Consider the following 25,012-nt stretch of genomic DNA (forward strand, 5'->3'; position numbering starts at 1 on the left):
CTTATTTATAGGGTAAAATCATTTTGATTATTATGTTTTCAGAAGTAAAAATGATGCATGCATTAGAATTTAAGATAAAGGGGCCATTTCCAGAAGTCCCTGTGTGAATCACATTTGCCTGGGCTTTATTTTAGAAATTAAGTTTATTTTTTTGTTTAAGATTTTTTTATTATGAGTTAGGCTATATAGGCTACATTGGAATGTTGAGGAATGACAACCTCAAGCATTTTTTACAGAATACAAATATAGTAGCCTAAGCTTTAAAGCTGTTTTAATGTAGTTAAATAGAATCCGTTTTACAATGTATTTTCAATTGTAATTTAACATACATCTGAGAAACAATCAAAATAATTTGTAATGGGATAAACAATGCTTTATATTGTTGCATATAACATACGTTTATAGCATGTAATTAATGTGACTGATACATAATAAAAAACAGCAGTAGGCTATGATCGAATACATTGAATAAGGAAATGAGCTATCAAGCAAAAGTCAAACAAATTAAAAGTCAGGAAGAGCGGTGAACGTTTCAAATGCGGAAGATGTGTGTTCACAGAGCTCGAGCGCTGTTGACAGCTCCCTGGCTGTGAATGTAGTCGGCTACGTTCACAGATTCACACTAAGCCAAACAAACTTTCCTGGGTGGAGATCGTTTGTTATGTAACTTACTGGAAATAAAATAGCCTATCTGGACTGAACCGACTGAATATCTCTGTGGCGATACGCTGGATTTATTTTAGGGCCCCCCCATACTAGCAGAGTGTGGCCCCTCGGACAGAGGGGGGTTAATCTGAACCCTCCTGTCACTTCGATGCCCAAACAGAGGCGGAGGTCGCTGAGAGAGGCGGTGTTCTCCCGTTCGTCTCCTGTTTGCGACGGATCAGGGAGAGGAGGAGGAGGAGGAGGACGCGCAGGAAACTTTTCATCAACAGAGATTTGTGATGATCAAGCACAGATGGCGGAACAGTACAGTGGGCAAGCAGGCTTTCTCTGCGACGGTAAGCCGGGGAGAGGGTGCCGAGTGCCGCAGGTGACCATCACGTCTGATGGGGACTCACGGGAGATCACCGAGGAGGATCTCGATGAGGAGGTGAACGAGCGACTGCGACGCAAACTCTCCAACTCCTCCATCTCTTCCAACGGCTCCTCAACGGCGTTTGACGAATCTGAGGATGACATCCTCAGCGATAACGAGACCAAAAGCAAAGGCATCGTGACTCTGGAACATTTGGGGGACTCCGTAGACTCAGGAGAGGTAGGTTATGTTGTGATTTACGTGCTATAACCAATGAAGAGGCACTAACAAAAATAAAGTTTCTTTATTGGCCTCTAGCCTGAACAACCCTTAACGTCCATGGAAAGTTCCCATTATTAAATGCTCCTTTGCATTAAGAAATAATTTAAGAACAGAGTGATCACTGAAAGGTTCTTTAGGGGACCCAAAATGGTTCTTGAGTGTGAAAACCCCATTTTGAAACTTTTTTTATAAGAGTGTAGTCAGGCTATTTGACAGTAGGTTTTATAGTAGGCTTTACAGTTGTCACACTTTTTACTCTTGAGACTTTTTATCAGAATAATGTGTTTTTTAAGTTTGTAGTTTTTGCTGCAGTAAGCTATTGCTATTGCCACTATTATTGCCCAGGAAAACAAATGCGGTTCTTCAGACAGATGCTGATCTTTTGTGACAGCCTTGTGTTATCATGTTACTACAAGGGGCAAGCTGTCACACTTGAATCTGGCATTAAACGACACAAGATAATTAATGCAACTACAAAAATATAAGCATTGTCTTGGCATGCATTTTTATTATCATATATTTATTATATATTTGTATGGTAATTCTGTCATTTTAATTTTTCAAACTAAAACTAGGACTTTGACCTTATAGAAATAGGAGTTTGAAACCCACATACAAAACCACTTCTTGGGCAACACACATTTGTGTAAGTGGACTTTTGGCTCAAAAGCTTTTACTAACTGAGAGACACATTTGTGACAACTTCACTATGTGACAACTAGTCCCTGTCTTCAATATATGACACATGAGATAAATAGAAATAAACTTTTAGAGAGACTTGGGGTGAATTAAATGAGGGCCTCTTTATTATTTTTATACATCTCTTCTTAAACTAAATAAAAGAAGACTAAATAAAATGAGAACATGAGACTAATAATGAGGAACTGTTGTGTTGTCCATCTTCCTAGCGTTATTCCCACTCATTTGCAGGGTCTGCTTCACACTCACATTTGATTTGGCACAGGTTTTATGCCGGATGCCCTTAGGAACTGTTTTGTTGTAAAGTTATGAAATCCTTTTCGATCTGTTCTTGAGTTGCCAATGAGGCGTTTGATACCTGTTGCTCTATCTTCATTTGTAACTCTGAGGCATTAGAAAACTTTGAATTGAAATCGGCGTATTTCCACCATTAACACAATGCCCGCTATGTGTTTAATCGTTTGTAGAGCGCATTCACGTTCATCATTATGGTATGCATGTGTGGGCGTCTGTTTGTCTGTACTTGCTTCTAATTGTGAAATCATGTCTGTTCACCATGTTGCCAATTCAAAAGTACTGTATTTGTGAGACAACACATGGCTAGATCTGGATCAGGTGACTCATGTGTGTTCTTTCTGATGAAATATTTGCAGTTGTGTCACAAAAAATATAACCGAAATATCCATCCATCCATAGCAGATCGATGTTTCTCCCTTATTGTTTACAAAGTAGGCTGTTCAGAGTTTTAATCGGAATTGTTTATTTTTTGTTTGCATTGAGTGCCTTCAGTGTAGATTGAGTTCAGCAAATATCACAGGCGTGCAGCTTTAATAACCTGGCAGCACTTTGAGCGTTAAAATAACAAGCTCAACAGGCTTAACCACTATGTGCCAAAGCCTTTTTTCTTTTCATATCGCTACTCACATGTTGTTAATTTCTGTAACAGTGTGTGAATTCAAAGTGTGACCTTTGCAAATTGTTTAGAAAATATTCCTGTTAGTGGATGGGACAAGCAATGTTGATGATTTCTAATAATGGCTAATCTTAGCTACCAAAAAAACTAGCGAACTAGTGAAGAGAATTAGAAATAATAATGTACAAATAATACATTTAACACAATGCTTAATAGATCAATTAATCTGACCGGTCATCTCCTAACATTTTGTTTCTCTCTTCTGCCATGTCTGTGATTGTTTTGAATGGATATGTTATGTAGTCCTCAGGCTCATTCACAGCCATAGAAGGCCTTCGCTGTCATTGTATGTTAAACACTTTGCCTCTGTAAATCTGGACGGTGGACGCCATGTCTGCATAGTATCTACCGTTTCCTTTTCAGAAAGTCTTCTTGCACTGAATGAACTGATTGAATGTTGATCTTCTTCGTCACAATAAAAGCCGATCTCAATGACACTGTAAAAAGCCATTCAGAGCTTTTGAATGTAATGTATGCACAGACCTGTTCCAGACTCTAATATTCTGGGAAGGAAAGCACATGCAGTGTCACAAAGTGGCAATGTTTCATTTTATCTGCCTATATCAAAACATAAACTCATTGCCGCTTGACATTTAGGCAGAAGCCACAGACACAAACAAGTTTCCATCCGCAGTTTGATGGTAGACCAACTTCAGGTCAGTTTTATATTCTTAAATACTCACAGTCAGAATGTTTTCAGCTGTAAACATATGCCACTTTTGTAGTTCAGAAGCACATTTTCACTATAATAGTGGAAAAACAGTTGTGACAATTGTGTCTTTTTGACTATCTAGCAAACAAAAGATACTATAGATGGCACATTCAGCTTTTAGTGTAACATTTTCGTCCTGATTTTTTTTTATTTCAATTCATAAAGGCCTTGTTCTTAATATCAAATTTTCAGTTGCAAAGAACAGAGTGTTGACTGTTTTTTGTGATTCAGTATGTGATATGTTTACTGAAGGTAAAGCTTTTTATGTTTTTGTAGAAACATGTCATACTTTTATAAATCATGATTGGTAGTTGTTTGAGAGTTGGCACCATAATGTTTGAATTGTCTGTATGACTGTCCAGTTCAATATTTAGTTATGGGCGTGTTAAAATGTGTGTATGCACAGTTCCAAAAAAGTGCAGGGCATAGCCTTTAGTTTATGGCGTTTCTCTGTATTTATACAGGGCCGTACGCAGCCTTCTCGACTTTAAATATGATGTAGTCTCTGGATCTTGTCCAACCCTCTAAAGCAGTTTTATGTACTACGTCCAATTTAAAGGCTCAATAATGGCTGCACTGTGAAGGTTTTCAGATCAGCTCTTGTACCTGAGGGAGATTTGAACATGTTGGCAAACTTGAATCATCTGATTCTGCTTCATAAGCAGAGGTAGAAAGTAACACACGTGTTTATTTCCATATCAAGTGGAAGAACAAACACTGCACTTCAGCTACACCCTTTAGATTGCAACATATGCTGTATCTATTCTCCTAAAGGACATTTTTTCAAATAATATATTAGAAATATTTACAAAGTTGTTATGAAATGAAAATCGACCCAATGCCTGTATTCATTTATTGACCTCATAATTTTAATCAAAATGGCACAATTTAATCTTCTGGTGAAACGACTTCTCCAATCCTTTAGTTCACTCAAACCCAACCCCTTGCTTACTGTACGATCAACTGCAAGTTATTTTTTAGTTATAAATATAACTGCAAGTTAATATCTGCCTTAGTTCAATCAACAAGCAATGAATAGAACCATGTCCCACCCTAGTTATTTTTTCTATAGGTCACAGGACGAATTTTGTTGAAGATTGACAAATGAGGTCTTACTTTGGACTCCCAATCATCTCTGAGTTGTAGAAAACGGCCAGTGGTATTAGCAAGTGGAGATTGCATGCCAAGCTACTCCCCTGTAAATACGGCTATTTAAGATGGTGGCACACATCCATTCATTCAGGTTTATACTGAGGAGCGAAGTAACCAAGACGTTCTAACCTATCTTTCCGTCATGTTCAATGCTACGTTGAAGACTGACAAATGGGGTCCCTATGGAAAGCGCCACAGCCACTGAACTGTTACGAGTGTCGGAGACGCAGATACTGGCAAGCTGTAACGTGCCCTTTTTGCAACTGCCCTCATACAGTCGTAATCCTACCCAGCCCAAAAAATAATAGTCCTCAATGCCTACAGTATGAAAGGGGCAATGCTTACCATGGAGACGGTAGCAGCTGCTGTTCCTTTTGCATGTTACTGCATGGGAAGAGTGCTTTTGTTCTCTATTCCCTTTTTTTTTCAGCCACGACCACGCTCGTAACCCCCCTTAAAGGGTGAGACACAGAGCAAGCCTTCCTGCACATTAACGGTTTGTACCCAAGACACAGGGAAAAAAATTACTCCACCCGGAGATTGTATAATCTCACCATGGTATTAGTTGTCGCCCAGCATGCAGCTCTGCAGATGTCTGCCAAAGCGCCCCACACCAACGGCCAGGAGGAGGCAACACTCTGAGTGGAATAAGTCAAGGTGCGGGACACAGCAATGCAAGGGCTGGATCTGCTTCCTCCAGGGGTAGTGCTTGCAAGTTCACCACCAAGTTCACCTGGTGGGAACTTTGGGCACGTATCCAGGACGGGTCTCAGGATTATGTAAGAAGAGATCTGATTCGATAACAGGTCTTCCACCCTCTTGAGTGCAGTCAGGAGTGCAGTCAAACAGGTCTACCTAGGCATCCCCAAACTCTCAGTCCATGTAGCTAGTTCTGAAGTGTTCTCGTATGCATCAATCCGAGTCCCGTTACCATTGTTGTGGTTGCCATATGTCCCAGGAGCCTCTGAAATTGTTTCAGTGGAACCGCTGTCTTCCCCCTGAATGCATTCAGACAGTTCAGAAAAGAGATGCTCTGCACAGGGGAGAGCTTGCTTTACTCCTAGTTGACCTTGAAGCACCAGATGGTTGACGTGCCTGAGCACCAGGTCCCTGTGTTCGCATAACAGATCTCGGGTTGGTCTGAGAGGAGAGCTGGGGAGCATAGCATCCCGAAGTAGAGGCAGTGAGTGTGGTGTGACTACTACCTGGCTTTGTGGTTCCTGCGAGGGACTGGCAAAGGAGGCATAAGGAAGCAGCTTGTCTTTGAAACGCAAGTAATTTTTTAACTGTAAGTTATTTAACTTTAACTGTTATGCCACATTAGTGCCAAAGCAGTCAGGGAATAATACGGATTCAGTTGCAGGTAACAGAAGAGTTTATTTTGAGCTCAGAAATGGACACAGGGAAAAAATAGCAGGAACAAAAAACAGAAAAAATAATCCAAATCAAATGTCCACAGGTCCGGTGAGCACCATTAAACAAGGACGGTTCCCAACGTCACCAATGACGCAATGTAGAAGTTCTACTGAGTTCTCAGATGAGCGCAATGAGCGCGCAGAGGGGAAATTCCCCGGTGATAGTGACGAGTGCGCAGAGAAGGAATTCCCTGAAGAGAGCGGTGAGCGCGCTGAGAGGGACTGGAGCGATGATTCCGAGCTTCCACAGAGCAGGGATCACCTGGGCAGGTATCAAAGGAATAAAGGTCTGGCGGGCGAGAGGGAGAGAGGAAGTAGAACAAAAAAATATAAAACAAGAAAACAAACAGCACTAGGAGCCTGGAAAAGCACGACACGGCAGGACTTGACAATGACGAAAGTCGGTCAAGAGCAAAAGCGTTGCACAACATATAACAACGGTCGGACAAACAAGTGAGAAAGAGAGGATCTAATATAGGGGAGAATAATGAGGGGAAATTAGCAACAGGTGTAACGGTGAACACAAATGAGAATTAGGGATAACGAGTGGGAGGGGAAACACCATGTAACACCATGTAATAGAATGGCTATACGGCTGAATAAAATTATGCTGCATTATTTTCCTGTTTAACACTGTAAAGCTGCTTTGAAACAATCTAAATTGTTAAAAGCGCTATATAAATAAAGTTGACTTGACTTGACTTGACACAAAGACAGCGAAACACCTGTCTAACTTGTCAACCAAGACCATGTGCGCAAGATAAACAAAGCACGCAAAACACGGAGACACAAAGAAAAAACAAGATCAGACCAAAGTCATTACAGTAGCGCTATTTATTGTTTAAATTCCATATTAAAACTTAAAAAAAAGTAAAAATTTAGACTTTGGTTCATATCAAAAGCAGGTTTGGCAATTTGACGTGAGATTTACTTGGGCAGAGTGAGAGCGTGAGACAGTGCGTAAGAGTTGGCAACCCTGAATGCCATCCACGTACGTCATCTTGGCATGCTCGCAGCCCAGACATGTGAGACAGTGATCGTGGCCATCAGATGAGGACAGGAAACGACTGCATCCAGAAAAACACAGACGGAAAGACATCTTTAAAAACACGCTCACCACTCGTGCTTGCTCTTTTAGGGAAATCTGCTCTTTTGTGCTGATGTGCCCAGGGGGGGTTTGCTGCACTTAACTCTTTCCTCGCTATTAACGAAAATTTACATCATTTGTGAGTAGGGATGCTCATATTGACCGTTTAACCGTTAACCGAAAGTACGAATTTTGACCGATTAATACTATCAGTTAAACAGTTTTGTTTTTTTTTGGCTGCATGGTTAAAGAAAAATATTCTGTATTTGTTAACTCATGGGTCGCGTCGACACGTGCAACCACACGTGTCTAAACAGACGTATTTCGCAAAATGAAGCAATGGAAAAAAAGTAGGCATACTCTGTGGGACCATTTTGACTTGCAAAATATGCTACGCGGCATTAAAATACAGCAGTAGCACAAGCTCTAGACTGGTGGAAAGCAAAGGTGCTTCCCAAGGCTGGCCGCTCTAGCGAGGCGTTATCTCTGTATTCCAGGGGCATCAGTGCCATCTGAAGCCTTGTTTAAGGCTTTTCGTAGTGTGGTTTTGGTAAAGTTTACTAAAGTAAACATTGTCACGCATGTTCTTCTCGTCAATGTTTCCTGATGGTTTATAGAACAATTACTCCGAGTCGCCCTCTGTCATTTCAAAGAATAGCACAACGACGAGTGTGTCGAGTAAACACATCCCCAAACGGACAAGGCATGCGCAGTCATCGGAGGCTCGCGCTGCGGAGCCAGATGAAAGTATAAACAAGGCTTGAGAGTATGTTTTCTGTCAGCAGGTGCGTGAACATTTGATAATGTGTGAATCCAGGTTCTGTTGTTGATCTATTCTGTTTGCTGCGGTTTTCACGGTAAAATAAACCTGTGAAATAGGGGTGTGACGGTTAGTATATAACCGTGAGACCAACGGTTATTTGTTAAACACCGTCATTAGAACTCTATAACCGCCAAAACCGTGTTATTAAAATATTTTTTACAAACATAAAAAAATAAATAAAAAACAAATCATTTTTTAGATAGGTTCCCTCAGCTGACGAGGGAAACGGAGGCGGAGTTAGTGGTGCTTCGGAGGCTGCTACTGCTGGAGATGATTCGGGAGAGGTCTGTCACTGTGCATCACCCCCTACCAAGAAGAGAAATCTTGGCGATCTCCTTAATAAACGGAGGTCTGAAATCTCTGCCCCTTTACCGATCAGAGCGCGCGCTGACACGGAGTTAACCCGCTATCTCCAAGAACAACCAATTGACTCTACGGCTAATCCACTAGCATGGTGGAGAGACAATGAAACACGCTATCCGCTCTTAGCAAAATTGGCACGTAAATACATGTGTATTTGTGCTACAAGCACAGCATCAGAGCGAGTTTTTAGCACTGCGGGTAACATAGCTACCCCTGTCAGATCGTCACTAAAACCGAGTAAAGTGAACATGTTGGTGTTCCTGTCACGGAACTTGGAAGTCGAAAAAGATTAGGAATTTAAAATGTCATTGCACTTTCTTTGTTTCCTGTATGTAGTTAGTTTAATTAAGGTATTATTACAACAGTCGTTGTTCGACTTTTTTCTTTTTCTTTGAAAAAGGTATGTAGATTTTATCATTTGTAATTTAGGCCTAGGCTACTCATTAATTTTTATGCAGCTCTTATAGAATTTAAGTAGCCGACTTGTTTTAAAGGATTAGTTTACTGTGTGTGATTTATTTAAAACAAAGCATGTTCATTGCAAAGGTTTTTTTTTGTTAAGGATTTGTTTACTGTGTGTATTTAAATAAACTTATAGCAAGTAGGTAATCAGTGTCTGCTCGTTTATTCAAACTAAGTTGTCCTATAACAGACGAACATCATCATCACCCCCCCCCCCCCCCCCCCGACGACGGTTATGTTACAAACCGTCACATTTGACTCACATCATAACCGTCATCACCAATTCTGAAACCGGCACACCCTACCGTGGAAAACACGTATATTTAACGGGTCACAGACACTCGTCAATTGTATATTTATTTAATGACAATTCAATATTATAATCTTATCAGTTAACAGTTAATAATTGGATAATGAGCGGCGGTTGTCGTCGGGAAAATTAACCGAAATGAGCATCCCTATTTGTGAGACAACCCATCCCCACCATTGACAGAAATTTCCGGCTTTCCGTGTTTGCACTGTTATACAGTAGGCAGGGGGGCTATTACACATCTTCTGAAAGAGTACTGAATCTCCTGATCAAAACACAGGCGAAGAAGAAAATAAGCAGAAATAAGCAATATCTTATGTAAGCAGATGCATATGTAAAATAACATTGAACAGCATATACATAAAAACTGCCTAATGTTACCGAATGAAATGTCAAACCAGGAAGTGGTATAGGACTGTGCAAGCTTTGGGGGTGTTGATGGACCCGATTTACTCCATCTATGTTTTGATCATCATTGTGAATCTGTTCCAGACATAGCATTTTTTTTTTAAAAACGCAATTTTCTCAGTGTTGATAAAAAAGGAATGCATGACGCTAGAAGAGATCTCTCGGTTGAAAGCCCTTTTAGAATCAGAAAACGCTCTTTGTGAGGCGATTGGAAGAGAATGATCACTGTATGCAACCACTCAGCTTTGAAGCAAAAATCTGAATGTGGATGTGGGCCGCCGTGGGCGGCCGGGAGTGGCTCTCAAGTAAGACCCCATTTGCCAGTCTTCGACGTAATGTTGATGGAACGTTGGTGACTTCCTCTATTTTCATTGCGACTTTGATGTAAAATCAAAATGGACCCTATTTCCTTTTTTAAATCGCTGGTCTTATTATGAACAATTCATCATTGCATGTTATTCCAACAGAGAAAAAGTGGACCAAATTGGATCAAATGGATAAAACGATAGCCCATCCTAAATTTTTCCTCACTAAATATCCTGCTACACAGTTGTATGTCACATTATAAAAGTAAAATGCATTGTGAACACAATTCACGTTGACCTATATTATATATTTATGCATTTGTCCAAAGCGACTTACAGTGCCCTTATTACAGGGACAATCCCCCTGGAGCAACATGGAGTAAAGTGCCTTGCTCAAGGACATACTGGTGGTGACTGGGGATTGAACCAGCAACATTCTGCGTATCAGTTCCATGGTTTAAACCACTGGACCACCATCTCTCATACAGACATTAAATGAAGCGAAGGTAGCTAAGAGTGCAATGCAAATGTTACTTCTCAAATTAACAGAATAGCTTCCGGAATGCTCATTTGAAATGGGTAGCAAAACAAATTTTATATTTGTCTATAGTCTATATTTTGGAGTGCAGTGCTGAATTACTGAGCTTCACAGCTCCAACTGAGACCATGCGAGTGTGAGTCAGTCTTACACACTTAAAGAACATTGTGCAGTGTTAAAAAAAAAACACCGCCAGCTGGTTTCGGTCATTGGTCACTCTTCTTATTTGGGATCCAATCTCAGACTTGTTGTCGGGTGGTCAAGGGTTGAGCTTTACATACGGTCAGCAGAGTATTTGAAATATTTAATGCATGATTAATGGATGATTATGTTTTAATGTGTTCCAGCAAAGCAATGCTTGGTGGAAGCTGAAGACACTTGTCCATTGCCCTTTGGTGGCCTCACAACGAAGACGCCTGTCCTGGGTTCAGTTAGCAGGCCATAAAGGTACAGTATACCCAAAAATGCTGCACATTTTAGTCTGATTTAAATTCCTGTTTCAGTTCCATATCTGCACAGCTTGCACAGTTTCCGGGTTAAATGCATATGGAACAGCATTGTACCCTATGCTTGGGACCATTAATTTATTAACATTAATTATTTATTAACATATTATTTATCAAAACCAAATCAGACTTGAATATGCTTTTTAGTTTATTATTGTTGTTATCTCGGAAAGCAATTATTTTTTACATAAATAAAAATGATTGCTTAAAGAAATCTAATAACTACATGCAGTAATAGTGTAAAAAGCATATTTTGTGTCTTTGCTTTTATTTTTTAACTTCTTTCTGAATCTGGAGCTTATTTATTTCTGTACTGCAAGAACCAGTAATTCTCTCGTTCAAATGTATTTGCAGACATATTGCCTTTGTGAAAACACCACTGATTTTAGCTAATGTTGTCCAGCTGTTTTATTGTAAACAGGGCTTTTAAATACATGGGGAAGTAAAGTCATTTGATAAAATTTTTAGGGAAGTGGTTATGAGCAGTGTTATGTGATGACGCGTGACTCACATAGTCAAAGACCATAACATTCTACGTATGATCTTATTTTAATTAACACATCTTTTGCTGCAGATATCAGATATGTAAAAAAAAAAACACATACAATATCTAAGTACATTATTTACAATTTTTAACTCATCATGTAACATTAATTTTCACAGATGATAAAGGCTGACTAAGATCTGGTTGACTGGCTGAGCGGCTCAGTGTTGATTATATGTGCTCCAGTGACTCCAGTCATCCTTTGTGTTTGTGTTTCTGCCCAGGCAGCTTTAAAGCAGGGGATGAGGGCTCCATACTGAAGAAGTTCTCTGAGAATGAGAAGTTGTGTTTTGAGAGGCTGAAAGAGGATGCTTTACATTCCTTCGTGCCCAGCTATTATGGAGTGGTAGAGAGAGACGGAGAGCTCTTTCTCAAAATGAAAGACCTGTTGGCCAACTTTGATTTGCCGAACGTCATGGACTGCAAGATGGGAGTGAGGTACAGTGATTGGACAACAGATGCTCCTTTTTTTACACAGACACATGTTGCCTCAAATTAAAGTATCTTAATTTGGAGTTTATTTTATGTCTTTTGTTAATTCTCTCGTACTTTATTTCTTTATGATGTATTTGTATATTCAATGTTTACAAAGGGATACAAAAAATGCTTGATGAGCTTTTAATTGTTTGTATGCTCAAAAAAAGGTCACAGAACCACAGAATTATATAATCCAAATTTATGATGCAAATCACTTAAAACGTAATAATTACCTAATAATATATATATATATAAAATACAATTATTTATGACCATTTTTATTTGATCAAAAATACAGTACAACTGAAATATGATTACTATTTAAAAGGACTGTTATATTGTTTTAATATACATAACGTTTTTAATATACACTGATCAGGCATAACATTATTATATTATGTTATATTATATTGTGTATTGTATACAATATTGTGTCTAGCCATCACAATTTGTCCCTTGTCAAACTCGCTCAAATCCTTACGCTTGCCCATTTTTCCTGCTTCTATCACATCAAATTTGAGGACAAAATGTTCACTTGCTGCCTAATATATCCGTGATGAAGAGATAACCACTGTTATTCACTTCACCTGCCAGTGAAGTCATAATGTTATGCCTGATCGGTGTATTGTATATGAGATGGCGAAGCTGAACTCTCAGCATCATTAATCCAGTCTTCATTGTCACATTATCCTTCAGAAATCATTCAAATATGCGGATTTGGTGCTCAAGAAACATTTTGTATTATTGTCGATATTTTTGTGGGAATGTATTTTTTGGTGAACAGAAAGTTCAAAAGAACAGCGTCTATTTGAAATAGAAAGAGTAGTGCAAATATTTAAATATAACATTAATATAATATAATTAATAGTATATCCCCCAGTTTCACAGACGAGCCTTAAACTAGTCTCAGACTAAAATGCATGTATGAGCTGTTTTAACTGAAAGCAACTTGCACTGACATATCTTAAAATCTGTCAGTGCCATTGTTTTGACCCAAGATGCACACCAGTTATGTTTTTTTAGGGCACGTTTAAAAAAAAGCTACTTAAATGTCCTAATTGAACCAAGGCCTAATCCTGGCTTAGTCTAAGCGCTGTTTGTGAAACTGGGCCTATATGTTATAATTTAATATTAAATATTTATTATTGGAATACAATTAATATTACAAATAGAACCGTAATTATTACTTATTATGCTAAAATATTTAATCCTCTCTTTTCATAGTCATGCTAACATATTGTGTATGATGAGTTTACTCTGCCTGCTGAAACACCTGTTCTGGTTGTTGGCCTGCATCCTGTCAGGGCAATGGGTGGGGCTCATGAAGAGAGAGGCCCTCTCTCCGCACACAATAATAACCACTTCCTGTGCACATGCAGTCAAAACTTACATGCATGCTTAGCGAGGCAGACACGGGGCGTCCCTGAGGGCTTCCTTCTCACATGCATTTCACGCATTCACACTCTGAGAGACATTTTGTGCAAGGAGTCCCTTGGTGACTTCCTCTTCCTACACAGGAAGTCAAGTAAAGTTCAAGCTTGCATGAAATAAAAACGCACATGATTGAATCAACATTTCAGCCATGATTAATAGACAATTCCACCAGGTTGCTCCCTTTCCAGGTAATTAAATATCCAATTCAACTTTCTTTCTTTCAGGACATATTTGGAGGAGGAGCTGGTGCGGGCAAGGGTGAAGCCAAAGCTGCGTGAGGACTTGTATAATAAGATGCTGGAGGTGGACAGCGAGGCTCCAACAGCAGAAGAGAAGCAACAGCAGGCAGTCACCAAACCACGTTACATGCAGTGGAGAGAAAGTCTCAGCTCTACTAATACTCTGGGCTTCCGCATTGAGGGTATCAAGGTAGCCACAGTGCCTAAAAATCACAGCCTGCTTGTTCACATCCCAGCATCTGTTTTTCTGTCATCCTTTGGCTAGCGTTACATTGTACGATCACGCTCTTATTCGTGCAAATGCTTTTAGAACCTTTCAAGCGCAACAAGACAAAAGAGAACACGCTGTCTGTGAATGTCCTGTCTATGTGACACACACACGACGAAAAGAAAGACGCGCGCCAGAATGAAGTTCTCCGAACAACACATACAGTTGTGGGGGAAAAAATTTTTTTTTGCAGAGTATCCTGATAAGAGTATTCTTAAATTTGTTAAATAAAGTCTTAAATGAACGTAAAAAGTCATGAGAAAATGAGATGCATGTGAGATCTGTCATTGTGCAGCAGCGGCAGGTCTTAAAGGTGCGGTAAGTGATATCTAAAAAATGCAGTCAGACCGACACAACAACAAACATGTAGCCAATCAACATTAGGGGACGTATGACGGTGGAGGGAAGAGAACGAGCAAGAGGGAGATTTGAAGAAAGATTGCTGGAAGAGAGATGCCTGAGAGACATTACAAAAGAGAACAGCTCATAAGAATATCACTGGAAAATTAAGGGTTATGATCAGGAAAAAGCTTTAGGACCTGATATTACAAAAGAGCCAAGCGTGAAGGCCTGAAAACAGACACGGAGTGGAGGTTGGTAACACTGGTTTTCAGTGTCATTGTTTGTCTGGAGCTGCTGTGCTGTTTTTGTGCTTCATTGTCATTCGTTCGTTCATCATCTTTATTTTTCATGAACCATAATTTTGTTGCGCTTCTGCTCCGATAAATACGGTAGACATCCACACTTGCATTGCATCTGTAACGGAGGCTAGTAAGAGTTGTGCAGGGTGATGACTGCTAGAGAATGCTGTGTTTACCGTTTAGCGTCCTTGTTAGTGTGCCTCGCATGCCAGCGATCGGGGTTCGAAGCTGATTTGGAGCCGGACGGTTAGGATTGGAGGGGGAGCAATGAAGAGAGGGGTGTGTTTTTTTTTTGGGTTGATTTGAAATTTCAACAATGTATCAAAAAAACAAATATCGCTTACCCCACTTTTAAAGTGATAGCATCCACTAATGCTGTGTGTCATAAATGTTAATTAAAAAAAATTACTTGCTGTTCTTGATTAAACGTTTGTAGCTTTAATAAGACTGTGAAAAAAATCTTTGTGAGCTAAAATAGCTTGAATGTAACTCTACTACACCCTTGCTTTATTTAGTATACTCGGATTCATGAATATGCAAATTAGCCCCGTCCCCACTCGAACAAGCTCAGAAATACAGTCGGCCAACTTACCGTAGTAAACGACTCGGTTATTAACATAACCTCGGTTCACTGAGAGAAGGGAACGAGTATTGCGTAGCATACGCAAGGGGAACTCCTGTTTCCTCGAGAATTGAAGCAAAAATTGTATCCTTAAAATTATCCATGTAAAACGCAGTGCAGCTGCACAGCAGACCTAGCAGAGCGTATGGACGTGCTGATTGGCTGTGCTGCGGCAACTGCATGAACCTATGGCGAGGCGACAGAGCAGGAAGGACCAATGAGGCGGCAGTAATGTTCCCGCCTTGAAAGTCCACCTGAATTAGCATAGCGAGACTATAAAAGACCCTGTCATGCCATAGGTACTCAGTTTACCGATCGACTGAAGCGACACACTGAGCGAGCACAAGCACGGCCTGCTACGCAATACTCGTTCCCTTCTTTCAGGGAACCGAGGTTATGTTATTAACCGAGTCGTTCCATTTCGAGAGAATCACTCGTATTGCGTAGCATACTCAGGGGGACCCATGTAAAAGCTGTGCGTGCTGGATCTCCACACATTAGGGCATGTAGGCACTACAGCCCCATATAGCGAGAATGAAAAAAACCCTTGAAACCGTCCTTAGAGGGCTCCGAAGAGGGTAATCATAAATAGATAAGTGGGCCGGATATGATCGGGCCCTTATATGAATGTATAATAAAACCAGACAGAGTCGGGCTTATGGAAATTGTAATGTTTTGTGAGTACATGGGTGTGTTTCACAGTATGTTATATGGAGAGAATGCCTGATTGCAAAGCAGGAACCTCCAGATTATAGAATCTGATTAAAGTGGACGGAGAGGCCCAGCCTGCTGTCGCACAGATATCATCCAGTGAAATGCCACTAGACCAGGCCCATGAAGAGGCCATGCCTCTCGTGGAGTGATCTCTGATGCCTGTAGGGCAGATGAGGCCCTTAGACTGATAAGCCAACGAGATAGCATCTACTATCATCTCGATGATCTCTGCTTCGTGACTGAACTACCTTTAGTGTGGCCACCGAAACAAACAAAGAGCTGTTCTGACTGCCTGAAGGCTGCAGAACGCTCTATGTACAATCTGAGCGCTCTTACTGGGCAGAGCAAGCTTGCGTCTTTTTCGCCTTCCGAAGGAGGTATCGCTGACAGCCTAATGACCTGTGCTTTGAATGGAGTGGAAAGCACTTTAGGCACATAACCGTGTCTCGGTTTGAGGATGACCCGGGAGTCATTAGGCCCAAACTCTAGACAGGACACACTTATTGAAAGTGCGTGAAGGTCACCTACTCTTTACGGACGCTAAAGCCAGTAAAAAAGCAACTTTAAGCGAAAGGTGCTTAAAGCTTACTGACTGTAGCGGTTCGAATGGTGCTTCTTTCATAGCTTGTAAGACTGTGGAAAGATCCCATATCGGAACTGAAAGGGGGCGAGGCGGGTTGAGCCTTCTAGCCCCTTTAAGGAAACATGTAATGAGCTCACATTTCCCCAGGGACTGACCTGTCACTTGGATGTGATGTGCCGCTATCGCAGCCACATATACTTTGAGCGTGGAGGGGGAACGACCCGTGTCCAAGAGTTCTTGTAAGAAGAGAAGCACTTCCGCAACCTCACATGATTGTGGGTTCATGTTCCGTGCCCTGCACCAGTCTGAGAAGACTGACCATTTTAAAGCATAGAGCCGCCTGGTTGTGGGGGCTCTAGCCTGTGATATGGTATTTAACACTTTTTCTGGGAGGTTCCCGGGTAGCCATTGATGGGCCAGACGTGAAGGGCCCATAAATCGGGTCTGGGATGCCAGATTCTCCCCTTCGCTTGCGTGAGGAGATCCTTCCTCAGCGGTATTGGCCATGGGGCTGTTTCCAGCATCGGAGTCAGCTCTGGGTACCAAGTCTGACTTCGCCACAGCGGGGATACCAGCAGTATAGCGCATTTCTCCTCCCTGATTCTCTTGATCACTTGCAGTATCAAAGAGACTGGAGGAAACGCATACAGGGGATGTCTGGGCCACCCTCATCTTCCTCTTCCCATTGTGGTCCTGCAGCGAGGGAGGGGCGTTGTTCCTCCTGTGTGAACGTAACAGGAGGTGGCGGTACAAGCGGGGACTGACCCGGCATGTTCCCGCTAGGCTGTTCAGGCTGTCTCTGGTTGCGGCACTTCTTCCTGCACGGTCCAGACGAGAGAGCAGCCGGAGAGGGATCGTTGCTGAAGATGGCAGGCCGAGCCCGCAGGGTCTGCAATGCCATCTCGTCAGACTCTGGGCAGCCACCCTGGGAGAGTGCAGCGAGGGCGTGTTCTAGGCCGAGACACGCCACGCAGATGATGTGCCGATCCCCACCGAGCAGAGGTTTTCTGCACGATGCGCACGTAGAACGAGGCATTTGAAACAACACTCGTAGCGGATAAAAAGGGTAACGCCGGATAGCGCAGCTGGAACGACGGCGTCTGAAGGCGGATGATTCCGACATCCTCAGAAGGTGCACGGGTTCCGCTGAGGTGCTCTTTCGACGGCGGCTTCAGGTCCAGAGATCAGCGAAGTGAAGAGTCGCTGAAGGAGATTTAAACTGAGTACCTATGGCGTGACTGGGTCTTTTATAGTCTCGCTATGCTAATTCAGGTGGACTTTCAAGGCGGGAACATTACTGCCACCTCATTGGTCCTTCTGTCGCCTCACCATAGGTTCATGCAGTTGCCGCAGCACAGCCAATCAGCACGTCCATACGCTCTGCTAGGTCTGCTGTGCAGCTGCACTGCGTTTTACATGGATAATTTTAAGGATACAATTTTTGCTTCAATTCTCGAGGAAACAGGAGTTCCCCCTTGCGTATGCTACGCAATACCAGTGATTCTCTCGAAAGGGAACGCTGCACAATGCCGCTATTTACATCGTCGGACACATAACGGTAATTCATATGATTATTCTTTTGCTTGACTACGTTATTAACAGCTAATAATGTGTTGCTAATGTTACACAAACCATGTTCCCGTTTGCCATCTCAGTCTGCCTTCAGTATCAGTCAGTATCCTTAGAAACGCTTTTAACAACGTCATGGGGAGAAAGGCATACAGTTCATCATAACTTCGTAATATACATCATATACATAATTCACTTGGTAAATCAGATTTTTCACTTGGTAAATCAGACTCCGTCCACTGCTTCAGAGAATAGTTAATGATATTCTAAAGCCCGCCGGCACGTTGTCATGATTGGTTAACAAGGTAGTTTGTGACGTCAGAAACACTAGCGATTTCAAACTGCGTTTTTGGTTCACCGCAGTTTTAAAGAGAAAATACTCTACAAAGGTGCTGACTTGTGAATTTGCACATGATTTTAAAGGGTTAGTTCACCCAAAAATTTTAATTCTCTCGTTAATTACTCACCTTCGTGTCGTTCCCAACCCAGTAAGACCTTCGTTCATCTTCGGAACACAAATTAAGATATTTTTGATGAAATCCGAGTAAAAACAGTGTAGCGCTTCTGAGTTACGTCAGAGCTACACCAGCACGCCAGCTTACCATTGGCTGAAGCTGTTCACGTGAGCACCACGACGCATGCATGTCATGCTGACGCAGGAGCTGACCAATGTAAACTGCGCAGGAGACTGACACCGATGTGAAGAAATTATTGAATAAAGTCGTTATTTTTGTTGTTTTTTGCTCACAAAGTATTCTTGTCGCTTCATAAAATTAAGGTTGAACCACTGATGTCTTAACTACCTTTCTGTACCTTGAAAGTGTAATTTAAATATCTGTCTATGGAGGGGTCAGAGAGCTCTCGGATTTCATCAAAAATATCTTAATTTGTGTTTCGAAGATGAACGAAGGTCTTACGGGTTTGGAACAACATGAGTGTGAGTAATTAATAACAGAATCTTCAGCTTTGGGTTATCTAATATATAACAAACACCACATAGATTTATAAACAACATTAACACCAACAACATAAACACCCATGTTTAATTACTGTGAACTATATTGTTTGTTTGATGCTAATTATAGAATAAAAAGAGAGACTGGTTAAACTAACTAACAGTTTGTGCTTACAAAGATAACATTGCTGTAAAAGTTTAGTCATTTTGCTTCCACATGGCTTGAAATGTAAGATATATCATACAGTATGTTTTTTTTTTAATCATAGAAATATATTATAGCATAGAAAACTATGCAGATCAACGACGTGTGAGATGATAATTTACACGGATGTGCTGAACACCTCTGAAGTAAACTAACTCTGGAACAGAACCTGCTCCGGGGCAGTGTGAGTTGCTATGGCTACTTACATACCCTGAAAGTTACCTCGGTTTTTGGAACCGAAAGTTGAGGTTATCCGCTTACTTACTCTTATACATACTATGTCACATAACCTGCTTTCTGGAATACCCCCCAGGTAACATGAGGGCTATACATACACTGACTGCTAATGAGCAAACACCTGAAGGCAATTAAACATTGGACCAATGAGAACTTGGGAATCACATGACATGAAAAACATAACGACATGAAATACCAAGCAATAAAACAAACAAAAACTAGAACCCAACCAAACACCAGGGGGTATTCCAGAAAGCAGGTTATGTGACATACCTTGTTTATACTCAACGCATCCGCAAGAGCGTGAGGGTGCGTGCGGCAAAAATGACGTCAACGCGGAGTGGGCGGTCGTGCGCGTTGGGTGCGCAAGACCCAATTTCGCCTGGCAGTGTGCAGCGCATTTTTTGTAACAGCGCGCGCGACTCCGCATCCGAAGATGAACGAGTTCTAGGCGAATCTAGCCGAGCATGACGTCTCATCACACCGGCACCCAGTTTGCACATACAAATTAGGTGCTTATATTTACAAAATGAGTCTACAAAAGCAGTACATTAGCCCACTTCTTCTCGACGCTTTTTAAAACAATTACTCCGAGTCGCCCTCTGTCGTTTCAAAGAATAGCACAACGGCGAGCGCGTCAAGTATAAACGCCTCGTCTGTTTGGGGAGGAGCGCGCGCAGTCAGCGGAGGCTCGCGCTGCGGAGCCAGGCGAAAGTATAAACAAGGCTTAAGAGTAAGCGGATAACCTCAACTTCCGGTTCCAAAAATGGAGGTAACTTTCAGGGTATGTAAGTAGCCATGGCAACTCAATCTCTGAACATGACCTACTCCGGAGGGTTAGTTTGCTTAAGAGGTATTCAGATGCGTGTTTTATAATTAATATAACTAAATTTGTTATATAGTTAGTTATATAATTTACAATATTATATATTAATTCTAAAGCACTATTTTAATATTTTTATGAACTAACACAAATCGTTTTAAGCTACTTTTAAGCACTAAATTAGTGTATTAAGTTTAACAGACATGTTTTTTACTGATGTGTTACCAGCGTTCACAATTCCCTGACATTTTCATGTTTTCTATGACTACAAGAACCCTGTATTTGTAAAAACTTTTCATCTGACTTTTTTGTTTTTACATACAATACAATACATTGTTTTCTTATTTCAGAGAGGGGACACCTGCAACACAGACTTTAAAAAGACCCGGTCAAAGGAAGACGTCATTCAGGTCTTTAAGGATTTCGTCGAAGGCAATAAAAACATAATTGTGCGTGAGTTCTTGAGAACTAGATCAACCTGTTCTGTGACATAATGCATGCACACCTACATTTCCATGGAACAATCCTGTTCGTAGCTTAATGAACACTAGACCTTGGGTACTTTGTATCCAGGATATACATGTCTGATGTAAAAAGGCCATATATTGTTTACTCTCAGAGTGATGCTCTAACAAGGCAGTTCAAATAGAATCATAAAAGCTCATCTGTTCAGTATGGGGTCTACATGTCACTTCAAATGAAGGGGAAGGTACATTAAAGGGATAGTTCACCCCCGAAAATGATTTGCTGTTCGTTTTTTCTTCAGTTGAACAATCAAGACTGGTTCTTGGGGATTCATATAATGCAAGTCAGTGGCTACCGTCACTTTGAGAGTAATAAAAACATACAGGCAAAACTAAATGAATACCATGGCGCCTAACAATATATTAAGGTCTAATGAAGCAAAATGATCATTCTGTGCAGGAAACTGAGCATTTTAGACAACATTATTACCTGCAATCCACAGCCTCTAAAGGAACAAGGGTTGAAGTTGATGATAAAATGAGTCATGGCAAGACAGGAAGATATATAGTCTCAACAGAAAATAAACTGCACTTACAAGATGTCCTAGTGGAGCCTCATTCCAGTGAATACTGAAAAAATCACTTCTAGCATAATTCCAGTTGAATTATTGATTAATGCTGTGCTCTTCTCCTTTTCCAAACAGAACTGCTATATGACAAGGCTTGAAGATATCAAACAGGCACTGAAAGCCTCCGAGTTCTTCAAGAAACATGAGGTAAAATACCATATTTGATTTGTTCTGTAATGTTGAATTTTACCTTATTTATTTTTTAAGTTGTGCAATGTTAATATTTACTGATTCATATCAAATTATTATTTAACCCTCTGGGGGTCTTCGGTCATTTCTGACCCGAATTCTTTTTTTTTTTAAATGTTAAAAGTCGTAGCTTCATCGGAATGGTCCGAAACTTGGTGACTTTATTGGTACTTGGTATATGAACACATAAAAAAATTGGGGACAGGATTTGAAAAGTTTAAGTGGTCGTAAAAAAAAAAATTACCCGCATAGGAAATGAATGGGAAATTGGCAAAAATATGAAAATACAGAGTTTTTTTGTGCATACAATCTACAAATCAGCCAGGATGCAGAAAAAAAGGACTCAACAGTGAAGGGGTGAATCTCTAAAACATCAAGAGTGCAAAACAGACAAAAAAACTCACACACACACACACACACACACACAAAAACACAATTCGCTTTTGGAATGGCACGCGTTAATTTGTGTGTGCGTGTGTTTTTGTGTGTATAAGTGTGTGTGTGTGTGAGTTTTTTCGTCTGTTTTGCACTCTTGATGTTTTAGAGATTCACCCCCTCACTGTTGAGTCCTTTTTTTCTGATTTGTAGATTGTATGCAGAAAAAAACTAATTTCCCATTCATTTCCTATGGGGGTCATTTTTGGGCCGAAGGTCCTGAATGTGACTATTTTTTTTTACGACCACTTAGACTTTTCCAATCCTGTCCCCAATTTTTTGGGATGTTTATATACCAAGTACCAATAAAGTCACCAAGTTTCGGACCATTTCGATGAAGCTACGATTTTTTTATAAAACGCTAGATCCACTATTGTGGTAAAAATGTGCTATTGTGTGATAAAAATGCTCAATGCGTCCACCGGATGGCACCGATCTCATTAAAAAAATTGCTTTCATGAGGCCTAGGCTTGACTCTAAAATGAAATACAGCTTTAATAAAATAAAAATAAAAAATTATATATATATATATATACATTTTTTATTATATTCAATGGGAAAAAATGGGTCATAATTATTGCATAAATATTAATTATTAATCATAAAATTATCTCAAAACACCAAAAAAGAAAAGAAAAAATATTATTGAACAAAAATATATTTCAATGATTTTACTCAAATCTTTTTTTATCTTAATCCCGCCCTCCGGGTCATTTTTGACCCGAAGACCCTGAGTGTGACCCATAAATGAAGACCCCCAGAGGGTTAAAGGATTAGTTCACTAGAAACTAATTTTCATTAGAAAATTACCCCATGATTTACCCTCAAGCCATCCTAGGTGTATTTGACTTTCTTCTTTTTAATGAACATAATCAGAGTTATATTAATAAATATCCTGACGTTTCCAAGCTTTATAATGGCAGTGAACAGGGTCCATTGAGTTTGAAGCTCAAAAAAATGCATCTATCCGTCATAAACGTACTCCACACGGCTCCAGAGGGTTAATAAAGGCCTTCTGAAGCGAAGCGATGTGTTTGTGTATAAAATATAGTTAAATAGTTACAACTTTTTAAAGTAACGGCCTTCCATATTCAACTTACGAAAAAAACGTAACTGGCGCGTAACTGGACGTAGCGAATAAAACTATTGTTTTGATTTTACATATGATTGGGTCCACCTCAACATTAATCCCCATAATGCGATTTTGGCAATATTTGCAATTAAACTTGACCTCATATAAAGGCAATACTTTGATCAAACTAATGCGATTAAGCTCATAATCATAGTAACCATACTCGCATCGAACAATGTGGCGTGTGACGATTTTTAATCGCAGTAAATAGGCATGTAAACGCCTTAATCGCATTATTACAAAGCGCATGTGCTCGGACGTACGCATATGATTTGTCTTGTTCATGAACTGCGTGACATCTTCCGTGAAATTTTCATTCCACTCAAAATCGCTGAACTCTTGCCAACACAACTCTCTGAGCAGTCTCTGCTCATCTTCATCGAGAGACGGTGTGAAGAACGTGATGGCAACATAGGCAACCCCAGTTACATCGGCATTGCGATGTTCATCACGCGCCTAATTATATCCTATACATCCATAGAAATTCCTTACTTTGATTATTGTAAAACATTGAATTATTGGTGCACATGTTAACATAATGTTGCATGTCTTTCAGGTCGTTGGCAGTTCGCTTCTCTTCATTCATGATCACAAAGAGAGAGCTGAAGTCTGGCTCATTGATTTTGGTAAAACCACACCTCTCCCAGATGGACAGAACCTGGATCACTACAGACCCTGGGAGGAAGGCAACCGAGAAGACGGATACTTATGGGGCCTTGAAAACCTGCTGCAAACCCTTTCCTTATTAGCCAGGGAGTGACCTTCTTACGGCAAACTTTTCAGTTACTGTCCGGGCGACAGCAACGGCATGCTGATAGACACTTATAAACCTTTTGCAGTGCATTATGGGGAGACTACCAGTGAGCAAGTACTTTACAGTATTAAGCTGTAAAAAGCCTTTCACCATGACCGTGGTTTCAAAAACACAATTTGTTTAGTTGTCATTGCGCATCGTATAATGATTACTCTTCCCCAATGCCCAAAAAGAAGTTCAAAAACAAATATTTTAATTACAAATGTAATTTGTAAAAAAAAAAAAAAAAAAAATCACAATGAACAGGCACAATGTATATTTTTTCGACAAAACTAATTTCAAACACTTAAGCATAAACTTTTCAATCATAAGGGACAAATTCAGTCAGTTTTTGGCTGGTAGTTTGCATGCTGGAATCTATCAAAATCAATCATTTCTTCAGACTCGTGGTTAGTTGTTAGCAACATTGTTCAATGTCTAGGCCCAACAAACACTAGTCAAACAATTGACGTTGCACAACTGACTGCTAACATGTACAGTAGGTGCAGCACATGATTGCAACGTGCTACATGAAACGCATACAATGATACAATGTGATTAATGCACAACACTAGTGCATTTATAGTACAATATGATGATATTAATCGCTTTGACTTCAGTGATCAATCAAGGGTGGTGTAATAGATTATTTGGATGATTTCATGGATATATAGTATTGGTTTTGCGTATAAGAACCGGTGTTGATTTTCTATATCTGCACACCATTGAAAGTGTTTCATTATCAGACAAACTTAACATTGTGACACTATTTTGTTTGGGGGGGGATGGGGGGTCAGGTGAGTTTCATTACAGTGTTCCCTGTGCAGTATGTTTATGACAAATAAAACATCTGCTCAAAAATCATTCTGTATTTCGGAAATTCATTTTAGTATAGTCCTTCATGTCAGGATTATAGACAAAAACAATTTATTTAAAGTTTGCTGTTACGCAGCAGCGTCCATATTTGAACATAACAAAATACAGGTAGTACATGTACATTAAAATT

General features: G+C 40.3%; 1 protein-coding gene across 1 annotated transcript; it reads left to right on the plus strand.

The window, feature by feature from the left end:
• The first annotated feature begins 518 nt into the window (after positions 1–518).
• On the plus strand, positions 519–24,869 carry itpka (inositol-trisphosphate 3-kinase A). Its single transcript, XM_079832693.1, has 7 exons — positions 519–1,258; positions 10,895–10,994; positions 11,822–12,035; positions 13,733–13,937; positions 20,715–20,813; positions 21,533–21,604; positions 23,770–24,869. The coding sequence occupies exons 1-7, from the start codon at positions 815–817 to the stop codon at positions 23,971–23,973; spliced, it is 1,338 nt and encodes a 445-aa protein (XP_079688819.1). The 5' UTR covers positions 519–814; the 3' UTR covers positions 23,974–24,869.
• The last annotated feature ends 143 nt before the right edge of the window (positions 24,870–25,012 follow it).

Source organism: Gobio gobio (assembly GCF_949357685.1).
Source record: "Gobio gobio genome assembly, chromosome: 13".
Taxonomy (NCBI): Eukaryota; Metazoa; Chordata; class Actinopteri; order Cypriniformes; family Gobionidae; genus Gobio; species Gobio gobio.